This window comes from Schistocerca cancellata, chromosome 5 (assembly GCF_023864275.1).
Source record: "Schistocerca cancellata isolate TAMUIC-IGC-003103 chromosome 5, iqSchCanc2.1, whole genome shotgun sequence".
In the NCBI taxonomy this organism is placed as follows: Eukaryota; Metazoa; Arthropoda; class Insecta; order Orthoptera; family Acrididae; genus Schistocerca; species Schistocerca cancellata.
The window spans coordinates 580461498-580473402 of NC_064630.1; the positions used below are offsets into that span (position 1 = coordinate 580461498).

Genomic DNA, 11905 nt, shown 5'->3' on the forward strand with positions numbered 1-11905 from the left:
TTGAAAATGAGTATGCCTGCCCTCATGTTCCCATGCAGTTCAACATCACGCCACTGTCACATCTGAATGCCCCACAAGTTGGGATATTGCACAATTCAACCAGTTGGCCATATGGAGACCCACTAATAGACCCCTTTCAAACTATGTCAGGTGTTGACAATGCTATTGCACATAAGTATTCAGCATCTTTGTGTCTTTCACAGTGATCCCCCAACTTCTGAAGCTATCTGTGGACCATATATAACCTTCCCTTTCAAGCCCAGTAAGAACATTAATGTAATCTGGTGGCTGTTCTACCTGTCACAGATAACAAACTGTGTATGAAGTTACACTGACAACTCTCCAGAATAACGATGTGAAAGTACTCATCAGGGAGCATGGGGTAATACATTACTTTTATTGCATTTTTCAGTTGCAGTAGTTCTCCTATGCCATAGGTTAATTTAACAATTGTGTGGCCATTGGGGCATACAGTTCTGTCCTCATTTTAAAATCTGGATTAAATTTGCCTCTTTCTGTAACTCAGGAATGTGTACTGTCAGTCAAGTCATATTAAACATGCAAAAAAAAAAAATTTTTAAGAATTTACAATATGATATCATAACCCATGTGCACCGTATATCATGCCTCAGATAATTCTAATTCCATATCACAGAACACAACAAGTAGGAAATTCAAGTGTAAACAAGAAACTAATTTTTGTTGCATGTACAGTAGGAATGTCAGACAGAATAGAAAGATATATTTTAAACATAAGTAAAGGATATTTAATGGAAATAATTCAAGGCTTTTGACATGTGCATTAACATTGTTATATATAATATATAATTTTTTGGGGTGGCCGTGAATGACAGACCATCCAATCAATTTACCATGCACATTACAATCTAGCTGGCTGGCATATGAAATGTGGCACTTTCATACAAGAACAATTCTAATTCTTAATGTACTTTACTCACACATGTACAGCAAAGAAAATCCTGTCAACACAGACTACAACTTTGAGAAGTTTTACTTTACCGTACAATTATCCCTACAAAGAAATGACACAATTATCCTGTAACTAAGGACTATTAGTAAGTAAGAAAAAGGTTAAGCATGATGTTGTCACAGAATGCAATGCCTCTGGCAGCTGGCGCAAAAATGTTTTGACAGCACAATGTAAATAAGCACTCGTAGCCTCACACAACGCTGCACTGCATCAAAGAGCAGTGATCTTTGTCGCAGGGCAAGAGGACCATTGTCCAAGAAGCACGCCGGAAAGTGGAGATGTCAATCTGATCTTTCTGTACATCCTGGAGGCCTGTCTGTGCTAGGTGGTGAAGTTGCCAGTGCTGCAGTAGGTCAGCATTGTAGTACATCAGTAGGTAGCTCTTCCTCAAAAACATATGCAGGCTTCACCCGATCATGAGAGATGGTAGAGGACTTGTTAAAAAGTATGTTGATAGTGCGAACTACCCATCGTATGACCTTGTGTATGCCCATGTTTTGGTGATTGTAGTGCAGCTGGCAAAGGTCACAGAGAAGGCGGGTCTGGGGGCGAAGCCAACGTGGCACCATACCCCCATTTGTCAAGAAAGTTTTAGGAAATTGGAAGGAAAGGGATTGTAGCAGTTGATTGAAGCAAACTCCTGGTGGTAGAAGAGAGGAAGGGTGGCCTGCATACCATAAATCCAAGGAGGCGTCGAAAAAATGGACATGGGTCAGATGAGCATGAATGGAAGACATGACTAGCGTAACGAATCAGAAGGACAGCTCACCAATTGGACAGCGGAGGTTCAGCTGTCTCAGTGTAAAGGCTGTCCATGGAGCTGGAGTAAAAAGCTCCAGATGCTAAACACAAGCCACGGTGGTGGACAAAGTCTAGACGCCGAAGAATAGACGACTGTGTAGAGAAGTAAACTACGCTTCCATAGTCCAATTTTGAGCGCACTAAGGTGCGATATACGTGGAGGAGGACCACTCTGTCCACTCCCCAGGAGGTACCACTCATAACACGAAGGGTGTTGAGGAATAGCAGACAGCGAGCCGAAGGATATGAAAAGTGGGAAGACCAGCATAATTTTCTGTCAAACGTAAGTCCCAAGAATTTGGTGACATCTGTGAACGGAAGGCCGACAGGGCCTAGATGTAGGGAAGGCAGATAAAACTCCATACAACGAATATGGTTCTAATGGGAGAAAATTAGAAGCCAGTTTCGATGCTCCGTGAGTGGAGGCAATCGCAACATCCTTGAAGACATCATTCAAGAAGGCTGGTCCGTTGAGTGCTGTAGTAGGTTGTAAAATCGTCGACAAAGAGGGAGCCGAGACATTGGGAAGGAAATCATCCTTAATTGGATTTATGGTGATGGCAAACAGTACAACACTTAGCACAGAGACCTGGGGCACCCCGTTTTCTTGGAAGAAAGTAGGGGGAGATGGTAGTGTTCACCTGCACTTTAAATGTGCGCTTTGTCATAAATTCATGGATGAAAAGGGGTATCTGAGCATGAAAGCTAAAGAGAACAGTGTGCGTAGGATGCCTGATCTCCAACAGGTATCATATGCCCTCTCCAGATAAAACAAATATATCTACCCTTTGGTGTTTCCTGAGAAAAATGTTCACGGTATAAGTGGAGAGAGAAACAAGGTCAACTGCGGAACGATACTTTCAGAAACCATACTGGGCAGGTGTTAAAAGGTTTCGGGACTCAGCCACCAGCATAAACGTCAGTTTACCATACACTCCAAAACCTTACATATACTACTCGTGAGAGAGATGGAGCAACAGCTAGAGGGGAGATGTGTGTCTTTTCCAGGTTTTGGAACAGAAATGACAATAGCTTCCCAACATTTTCTCGGAAAGGTACTGTCTATACAAACTCAATTATAAAGGCGAAGGAGGTAATGCAGACTATGGTATGATAAATGCAGCAACATTTGGACGTGGAAAGGGGGGCGGGGGAGGCTCGAGGACAGGGAGGGATGTGGAAAGGGATAGTATGAATCCCAGAAAGGAAAGAGAGCTGCACTAGCTCAGGGTCCTGTGCTAACCACGCACATATCCACAAAAGAGTTGTGGACCCCCTGGGGGGGGGGGGGGGGGGGATAGGCCAGTTCTCTGTTGGATTTCACTTTGTTTTGTTTTAGGATGCAAAAACAACTAGGATCATACGCGCCCATGTCAAAACTGGTAAACACAAAGACAAACAGAGGAGCTAAAAACAACTATACATCAACACTAATCGACAGAAAATAAGACAGCAAAAAACGGGGATGTGGAGAAAGATGTATAAAATACACCACAGAGAAATAGAGGTCCAGAACTAAAAATCAAATGGCCTTCACCATGTTGCTACGACAAATAGAAAGTGAAACGTGGTCAACAGCGCAAACGTCGTTCGTTAAAACGGCTGATACCCCAGATGGCAGAGCTCCTCTCAGATAGTACTTCACTACATAACTGCACCATCTGCGAAAAGCCTGATTTACTATTAATATTGTCTGCAAGGTCATTAATACACACTTCCTTCCCTATCCTGACCTAATCCTACCCTACTTTTTATATGCACATATTATTTCTGCAAGTTGTCTGAAATATTGAATAGCACTGCCCTGAATAGTATAATGACAGATAAATAAATGCATAACATTTATTTTTCAGAGAGTTAATAACAATGAAAACTTCTTTTGGAGATGATGTATGAAGTTAAATATAATCAAACTTGTTTTTGGCAGATTTTCTTACGAACTGTAGGCTATCAGGTATGGAAGTGTTCAAACCAGATATATCTGCTACTGACAGAAAAAGTTATTAAAAATTTCTGCAATTTTTGTGCTACCTTTCATCAGATCATTACCCATCTTCAGTAAAATTTCTTGTGTTTTCTTGATTCATTTTTGCTGTCTCATTTTCCTACCACTACAGTTGCACTGCACCCAAAACCTACCTTTCTCAATGCATCTCAAACACTTCAAACCATGTAAAAAAAAAAAAAAAAAAAATTACGGAAACCTGTGGCAATTCTTATACTAAACCACAGCACTGGAGTCACGTATGGTTCATGTAGAGTATCAAGCTCTAGGAAAAATTATGTTCTATCTTTGAAATGACAATAGACTACTTTTGTTTGAAATAGTGAATAATGCAGCTTTGTAAACATAGTAAAATAACCCCTATCATACTTCATGCTCTTGTTTCTACTGTTTCAATTCAAAATATTTTGCACTGTTTAACTGCAGTCACTGAAGATAAGCACACCTGTTAACAGCACATGCGCAAGTCGCCCTCCCCCCAACACACACACACATTTACATCACGTCCTCTATGAGCCTAAAAAAAGCTGTTGGAATCAATAAACTCTTACAAACAGCTGAGTGAAACATGTTGTAGGGCCATGAAATGAAACTATCACATACGATCAATTGGGGGCAAAGCAGATAGTCTTCTGTTTAGGCCTACTAGCAGAATACTAGGGAAATGCAATCATTCTACAAAGTACAACGCTTACAAATCACTCATGCAACCTATCCTAGAATAATGCTGAAGTTTGTGGGACCTGCACCACATAAGGCTGAAGTGGGATATTTAACACATACAGAGAAGGCCACCACAAATGCTCACAAGTTTGTTTGAGCTGTGGCAGAGTATCTCAGATGCTGAAAGAATTAAACTGGCACACTTGTAGGCAGAGATAAGCTACACAGAAAAAGATAGCTCACAAAATTTCAGGAACTGGCTTTGAATGCCGATTAGGAATATACTACAGCCTCCTACGTACACTCTCACAGGGAATGTGAAGACAAGTTTAGATTAATTTCAGCACACAGAGAGGCATCTGAAAAATCATTCTTCGCACACTCCATACATGAATGGAATGGGAGAAAGCCAAGATAAATGGTACAATGTGACAAACCCTCCACCATGTTCTTAACAATTTGCAGAGTATGGATGTGGGCCTAGGTTTAGAACTGAGCATGCTACTGGAACTTCTCTTCTATTATCCGAATAATTTAATTCAACTCACATGGCTTAGTAATGCAGCACTCTAATGACAAAACACACAAGTTAACTCTTACAAAGCCTATAAACACTGGTCTTTGATTAAAATATGACTGCAAAATTCGTCCATTTGGGGAGCAACTGAGTCAGGAATAAGAGTATAGGCCTATAACAAACTTCCCATGAGTATAAAAAAAAATTAATATCATGCATGTATTCAAAAGGAAACTAAAAACATTCCTCACAGAGCAAACTTATTATAAAATGAAAGAATTCCTACACTAGTAAGGCATCCTTTTGAGTAAAGTAAGAAGAAATACGATCTTTATGTCATGAAGACATAATTGTGTACTAACATAAATTATAGTGACAAAATGTAAATTTATTTATACCATGGTTTGAAATTATTACTACCACTTATTGTATACTATCAAGTATTCACTTGAACCTATCTATGTAATGAAGACAAAAATTTTGTATTTTAATTTAAATCATAGTGACAAAATGTTAAGTTTTATTATTTGTGGCACAGGGATAAAAATGTATACTTCCATTCATTCTGTTATTTTAAGTATTCAATTTAACTGATACCAGTAAAGTGCAGGTTCTAATATTGTCCTCAATTAATCGTTCACAGAAAATAGGTATTTGTATGATATATAAAATGCTCACATTTTTTTTTAATATTTCACTTGACTTGTCCTATAGTACTAGCACACACTTTGTACAGTATGTAAACAGGACCAAATAAAAAATCTAATCAAATCGTAGAACAGCGATTTTACAGCAACGAAAAGGGGGCTGGACGTTGCCATCGCTCACTGGAAATGAATACGGGCAGGTATAGGTCTAATTAGGTTAAAAAATTACTACCAACCTGAGAGTACTTGTTGACATTGAGTTTCTTAAGTCTGTGCTTCACGCCCATGTCCTTCAGTGTTCGCAAAATTGTATGCTGCAGCTCCTCCGTGCATTCCAGTGCAGAAATATGCATGATGAACACAGTCAAATTCCATACCATAAAGGAGGGAAGGTGAAAACTAATACTACTCAGTAAGGTGTATATTAAAGGCGCATGGCTGTATTATTTTTTAAACATTGCCGGGTGTAACACCGTGCTAACAAACACTGTAACACAATTCACACTAAGACCATTAGTAAACTACAACACACATCAGAACCGCGGTCTATTGCAACTAACAAAAACTTTAGTTTTTCTATCTTTGGCCTTACTGACACATCTTTCCGTTACACTTTTCAAATCGACCACGCTAAAGATTCTAGTCTTTCCGAAATGTCATAACAGAATAGCCAACATATGTACAACAGATTTTGAAACGTTTGATCAGCCATGCAAAACCAGAGACGATTTAAGTATATCAACATTAATGTTATTATTACAGTACACTGCTATCAGGTTTAGTTTGTTAATTTGTTTCAAGCCGACATTTCCGCTTAGTGGCTAGTAGATTTCTGAGGGAATTACATTGCAAAAGACCCCAATTGAAAATAATCAACAGACATATCAGCCGTAGCGAACTATTGTTCTCCCAGTATTCCACGGCGTCTTCCTACGCTTAATTTTTTGGCATATTTTCGATGTTCTCACTCTACAATCTTGATCTGCAGCACGAATTCCCGCACTTTCCCATGCAATACATTTCCATCCAAAAGAATGTACTATTCGACAGAACACGATTGTTATTTGTGATGTTGGGCACCCATAATTTTAAACTCCTAGTCATTAAAAATATAAAAATACAATTTTGCGTCTTCTTTGTGCCGTCACTGATAAAGACTTCTGAACCTGAACACTGAAATAGAAGTTCTTTTGTGTTAAAACGAAAAATATTCATGTCCTCATCCTTCTACAGTAAAATATCCAAATATAAATGTTTTATTCCACCGTTGAGCATATTTACATGCAACGGTGGAATAAAACATTAGTATTTGGTTATTTTATTGTAGAAGGATGGGGATAGAACGCACTAAATAAGGACATGAATATTTTTCATTTTAATACAAAATAACTTCTATTTCAGTGTTCTGAACGAATACTACAGGAGTTCGAAGACTGGAGCTAAACTTCTAATAGTTGTATTTTATTTTTTATTGATTGCATGTTTTGATGGGGGATTGTTAAGTCTGTGAAATGCCCCATGTTACTCTTTCCAATGGTTTGTTTTTCATTGAGACATCTGGTATATGTGGTATTTGAGGTGTTAAAATCTGTCTTGTGAGTGATTATTTCAGTATTTTTGAAGTGCTGGAGATACTATTTAGGCAGGGGAACCTGTTGTCTGGATTTATCCTAAAAGAGACCTACTTTTCCTACCTATGACAACAGGTATTTGACCATGTGTAGCCCGAGATCCACTCCCTATAAATTCACGAATCAGCTGTACCAATCTTTCCTTACCAGTCCTCTTTAGGGGTAGGACATGCCTAGTGAAACCCCATCTGTTGATAGACCCAACGGGCACCAGAGAAACATGAGCAAAGTTGGCTGTCCTCAGAGCCATCCCTAACCCCACTTTGATTCGCCTCACAGCTCCATCAAGGTGTGGTCGATCATGACACCAGAACAACTCAACAAAGTGTACGTTGGTGCCATGAGTCAGGGAAGCTATCTTGCCCAGGTCACAACCTATGTCATATGCCTCATCCCTGTCCAAACAGTTTCCCACCCCACTCACATGGTCCTCTTTTGTAAAGTCCTTACATAAAGACCCTAGGTCCTCTATAGATGACTTAGCCCTGCATTTGGCTTGAAGATACTGGTGGCCAGGTACGCTGCTCCTAAACTTTCCTGTAACTGAGAGCCTACACCTCGTCCATGGCTACTACCTAGCAGCAGCACTTTCTTCTTCCTAACACTTTGTACATTCCTAGGCTTCTTGGCCTCGGTTGAAGTGTGCTGCACATTTCCTGCTCCTCGTTCTACCTGAGGCTCTTTTCCACTTACCTCTGGCAGTGGTAGATACCTGTTTTCGGTGTTGATGATAAAACTGTAGGATCGCGTTCTCTTTCTTCCTATCCTCCTACCATCTGCCAGTTCCCAACAACCCTCCTTCCTCCTATCTCCTTTGGTCCTTGCTTCCTCCAACTGTGCCAGAAAGGAAGATTTTCCTTTCTTGTTCCCCAATCAAAAAGTTCCTACTGCATACTATGCAGTTCCAGGGGAGAGCGTCTTCTGTTCTCCCAACATTCTTCCCACTGCATCCCCCCCAACCCAGTGAAAGTATTTCCTACAAGATTGTCAACAGATCCCTCTACTCACTACCCTATAACTGCTCCCACGGCGTAGTGTGACCTAGTTCGTTACCTGAAGAAATTTCATTCAGTTGCACTGTGTGTGTACTTCGCCAATTAGTGTCGGTAGCTGCTGTGCAGTTATTTTGCTGCTCAAAGATCGGCTACGGTACAGCATAAGGCATGGCAGTGTCGTCGCGCGTTGACCACTGCTGCGGCTGACGGTTTCTATTCATATTCGGCATAGGGCCTTGTGATGGTGAATTGTAATTCGCTTGTGCATTGAAATTGCCCCTGTTGTTTTGGAAATTTCTTTCAGATCGTTTGTTTTCTCCATACCCGTTGCTGTACTCATTACCTCTGGGTATGTAACTTAGCTGTTGTGTGTACCAACCTTGCTGTGTGCTTAAATCACGTTTTACTGACTGATTTACATAATTATGTTGTTGTTGTGCCTGATTTTCTGTTGCTCAATGGGGTACCGGTCTTTCTTCATAGATTAAGTCGATAGAATCGAGAATTGACAGAAAATATACAGTGTTGTGTTCGGGCATTGTGACTAATTTTTCTTTAACGTGCGAGGTTAAACGACTTTTCAAAATTTTTAACACATCTGCCTGATATTGGGTTCGTCCAGTAGCGTGTCTTGTCAGATATATTTCAAAGAATCCACGTAGACTACCATATTTGCCACTGAATGGCGCAGGCTTGTAAGCCTCGCGTCTGAGTCTTTCTTGCACGGCCTCAGACCAGCATTTGTCGAGGAAAGCTCGTTCAAATGCTGCAACGTTCGGCCACTTCAGCTTCCCGTAACAGCCCATCGCCTTGCGTATATCCGACGACAAATCTGATTTTCAGTGCTTCCGTCCAGTTGCGTGGAAATACATGACGAAAAGCATTAATAAATACTAGGGGATTCATTATTTTACCTTCGGTAGTAAATCTAGGACATTGTCGATGTCTCAGCAAACCTTCGTCTGCAAAAATAGTCGATAGACTCGTGGCATTTTCAATCGTATTTATTTTGTTATTGTAGTTACCTGTAATTCCGGCTGTTAATTGTTCAGGTATTGGAGTTGTGGGTATGTTTACATTTTGCAATCTACAACTGTCACTGGTACCTGCTGTGGGACTCGTGACACTTTGTGAATAGATACCAACAGGTTGTGGTTTGTTCACTGTAACCTGTGTATTATTTACATGCATATTTCGAGATCCAGTAATATTTTCTTCTAAAACATTGTGGATCCTATTTTCCGAAGCTTGTAGGTTAATGTTTACATTGTCCACGATTTCAATTTCTTTTTTCTGGACGGACTTTTCTACTATATCTGTGTATAACTTACAATCTTTACTAACTTCTCTGCAATGGTATTCCTGTTGTCAAGATTCATGTTTAGATCGCTCCCCGTGGTTTGTTCACTGTAACCAGTATATTATATACATGCATATTTCGAGATCCGGTAATATTTTCCGCGGCTTGTAGGTTAATGTTTACATTGTTCACGATTTCATTTTCTTTTTTCTGAATGGGCTTTTCTACTATATCTGTGTATAACTTACAATCTTTACTATCTTCTCTGCAATGATATTCCTGTTGTCAAGATTCATATTTAGATCGCTCCCCGACGTTTCTTTCATGAGGGGTATGTCGCTCTGCGATATACATGACATTGTCTCGTCAGTTGTAAACATTGTGTCGTCAAGGTTATTCTGTTCTGGAGCGAGGCTATCATTTATCACTCATGCGACACTTATCTCTGATCTACTCAAACCCTCGGCAGTAAGGCTGCTGTACACGGGGCCAGTAGTGGCGTCCACTATAACTGACCATTACTGGCCGCCACCAATTATGGTGCTACTGGCCTTGTGTATAGGGGAACTGGCGCCTTCCACGGTCATTAGCGAGTGGCGGTCAGTAAAGTCAAACATGTTTGATTTTAGTGGCCAATGAGGCGGCCAGTAGCAGGTCACGTGATCTACCGGCGGGCATTATTGGACGGTTCTTAAGTGTAGAGTCCGCCAGTAGAGCTGATTCAGCTGTTGTGTGAGGAGCTGTGCCGCTGTTTTTGAGCCTAGATCAAGCAGTTGTGCCGTGCTCTCGTGTAGTGATTTGATATGTCTTGTTCAAAAGCAAACAAAGATACCGGTACAAACCCATCAGCCTTACCTCGGTCTTCAGCAAAGTCCTGGAATCTATCCTCACCCGACGCATCCACCAGCATCACCGCCAGCACCGCCTCCTTACCATTACCCAGTGTGGCTTTCGGCCGTCCTTCTCTTCCGACGACCTTCTCCTTCACCTCACTCATCTCCTTTCCAACCAGCTTAATTCCCGTCGCTCCACAATCTTCCTCTCCCTGGACCTCGAACGAGCTTATGACCACGTATGGCATTCTGGTCTCCTCTTCAAGCTCCAAACCTTCGCCCTTCCCATTAACTACGTCCGTCTGATCGGCTCCTTTCTCTCCTGCTGTCCTTCCTATGTCACCATCCATAACACTGATTCCTACACCTTTTTCCCCTCCGCCGGTGTGCCCCAAGGCTCCGTCCTCTCCCCCCTTCTGTACCTTTTGTACATGGCGGACATGCCGCCGCCTTCACCCCTCCGTCCACCTTCTCCAGTTTGCCGATGACACCGCCTTCCTTGCCCTTGCCCCCACCCTGCAGCGCTCCCAACACCTTCTCCAATCACATCTTGACCGGTTCACCGCTTGGTGCAACCAGTGGTTGCTCAAGGTCAATCCCTCCAAAACCCAGGCGACCATTGTAGGCAAAACCACCCCTTCCTTCCGCCCCCTTGATTTCTATCTCACCATCTATGGCCGTCCTATCACCCTCACTCCCACCCTTAAGTACCTTGGCGTCACCCTCGACCATTGCTTCTCCTGGACTCCCCATCTCCGGACAATCCAAGCCAAGGCACACTCCCGACTCCGTCTCCTCAAGCTCCTTTCCGGCCGTACGTGGGGTCTGGACCCCTCAACCATCCTCCACACCTATAAATCCCTCATCCGCCCTATCCTTTGTTACACCCATCCGGCCTGGATCTCCGCCCCCCCCCCCCCCTACCTTTTATAAATCCCTCCAAATCCTTGAACGCCATGCTCTCCGCCTCGCCTATCGCATCTGTCTCCCCTCCCCCACGCGGATCCTGTATGATCTCATCCCCTTCCCCCACCTCCTCCTTTTCCTTGAAAGGATACGGATCCTGTACACCTCCCGCAAACTCGATCCTCCTCATCCGCTTATCTCACCCATCCTCTCCCACCCCCGCCTGCTGCCGCGCCTGTATTCCCACGTCCCACCCGGTCTCCATCTCTCCACCCTCCTTACCCTCTCGCAAGGTGGCTTCCGCCAGCTCCCCCTCCCTGATGATGTCCTCCTCCCCTCCATCTACCCCTCCTACCACCTTTGATCCTCCCTCCCTCTTCCTGTGTCTGTTCCTTGGGGCACCCTTCCTCCCTCCTCCCTTTCTCCCCACTCCTCCCCCGGGCCTCCCCTCACCTGTCCCTCTACTCCTCCTCCCATCTCATCAGCCATTGGCATCTTTGTTCTCCCCTCTCCACCCCCCCTCACCCTTCTTCCCCGCTTGGCAGGTCCCCGGACTCGCACACGATACGTGGACTTTCGTGCTTCGGAGATCATCGCCATCAGTGTCTCGTGTGTG

The 11905-nt window shown here is 42.7% G+C and overlaps 1 protein-coding gene across 4 annotated transcripts in view; it reads right to left on the reverse strand.

The window, feature by feature from the left end:
• Positions 1-6239, reverse strand: part of LOC126187764 (uncharacterized) — a 106478-nt gene extending 100239 nt beyond the window's left edge. For all 4 annotated transcript variants that reach the window (XM_049929029.1, XM_049929028.1, XM_049929027.1 and 1 more), the window contains exon 1: positions 5861-6239. In XM_049929029.1, coding sequence (XP_049784986.1) covers positions 5861-6004 — 144 coding nt within the window. In that variant the 5' untranslated portion in view covers positions 6005-6239. The remainder of the gene's footprint in view (positions 1-5860) is intronic.
• Positions 6240-11905: the final 5666 nt, after the last annotated feature.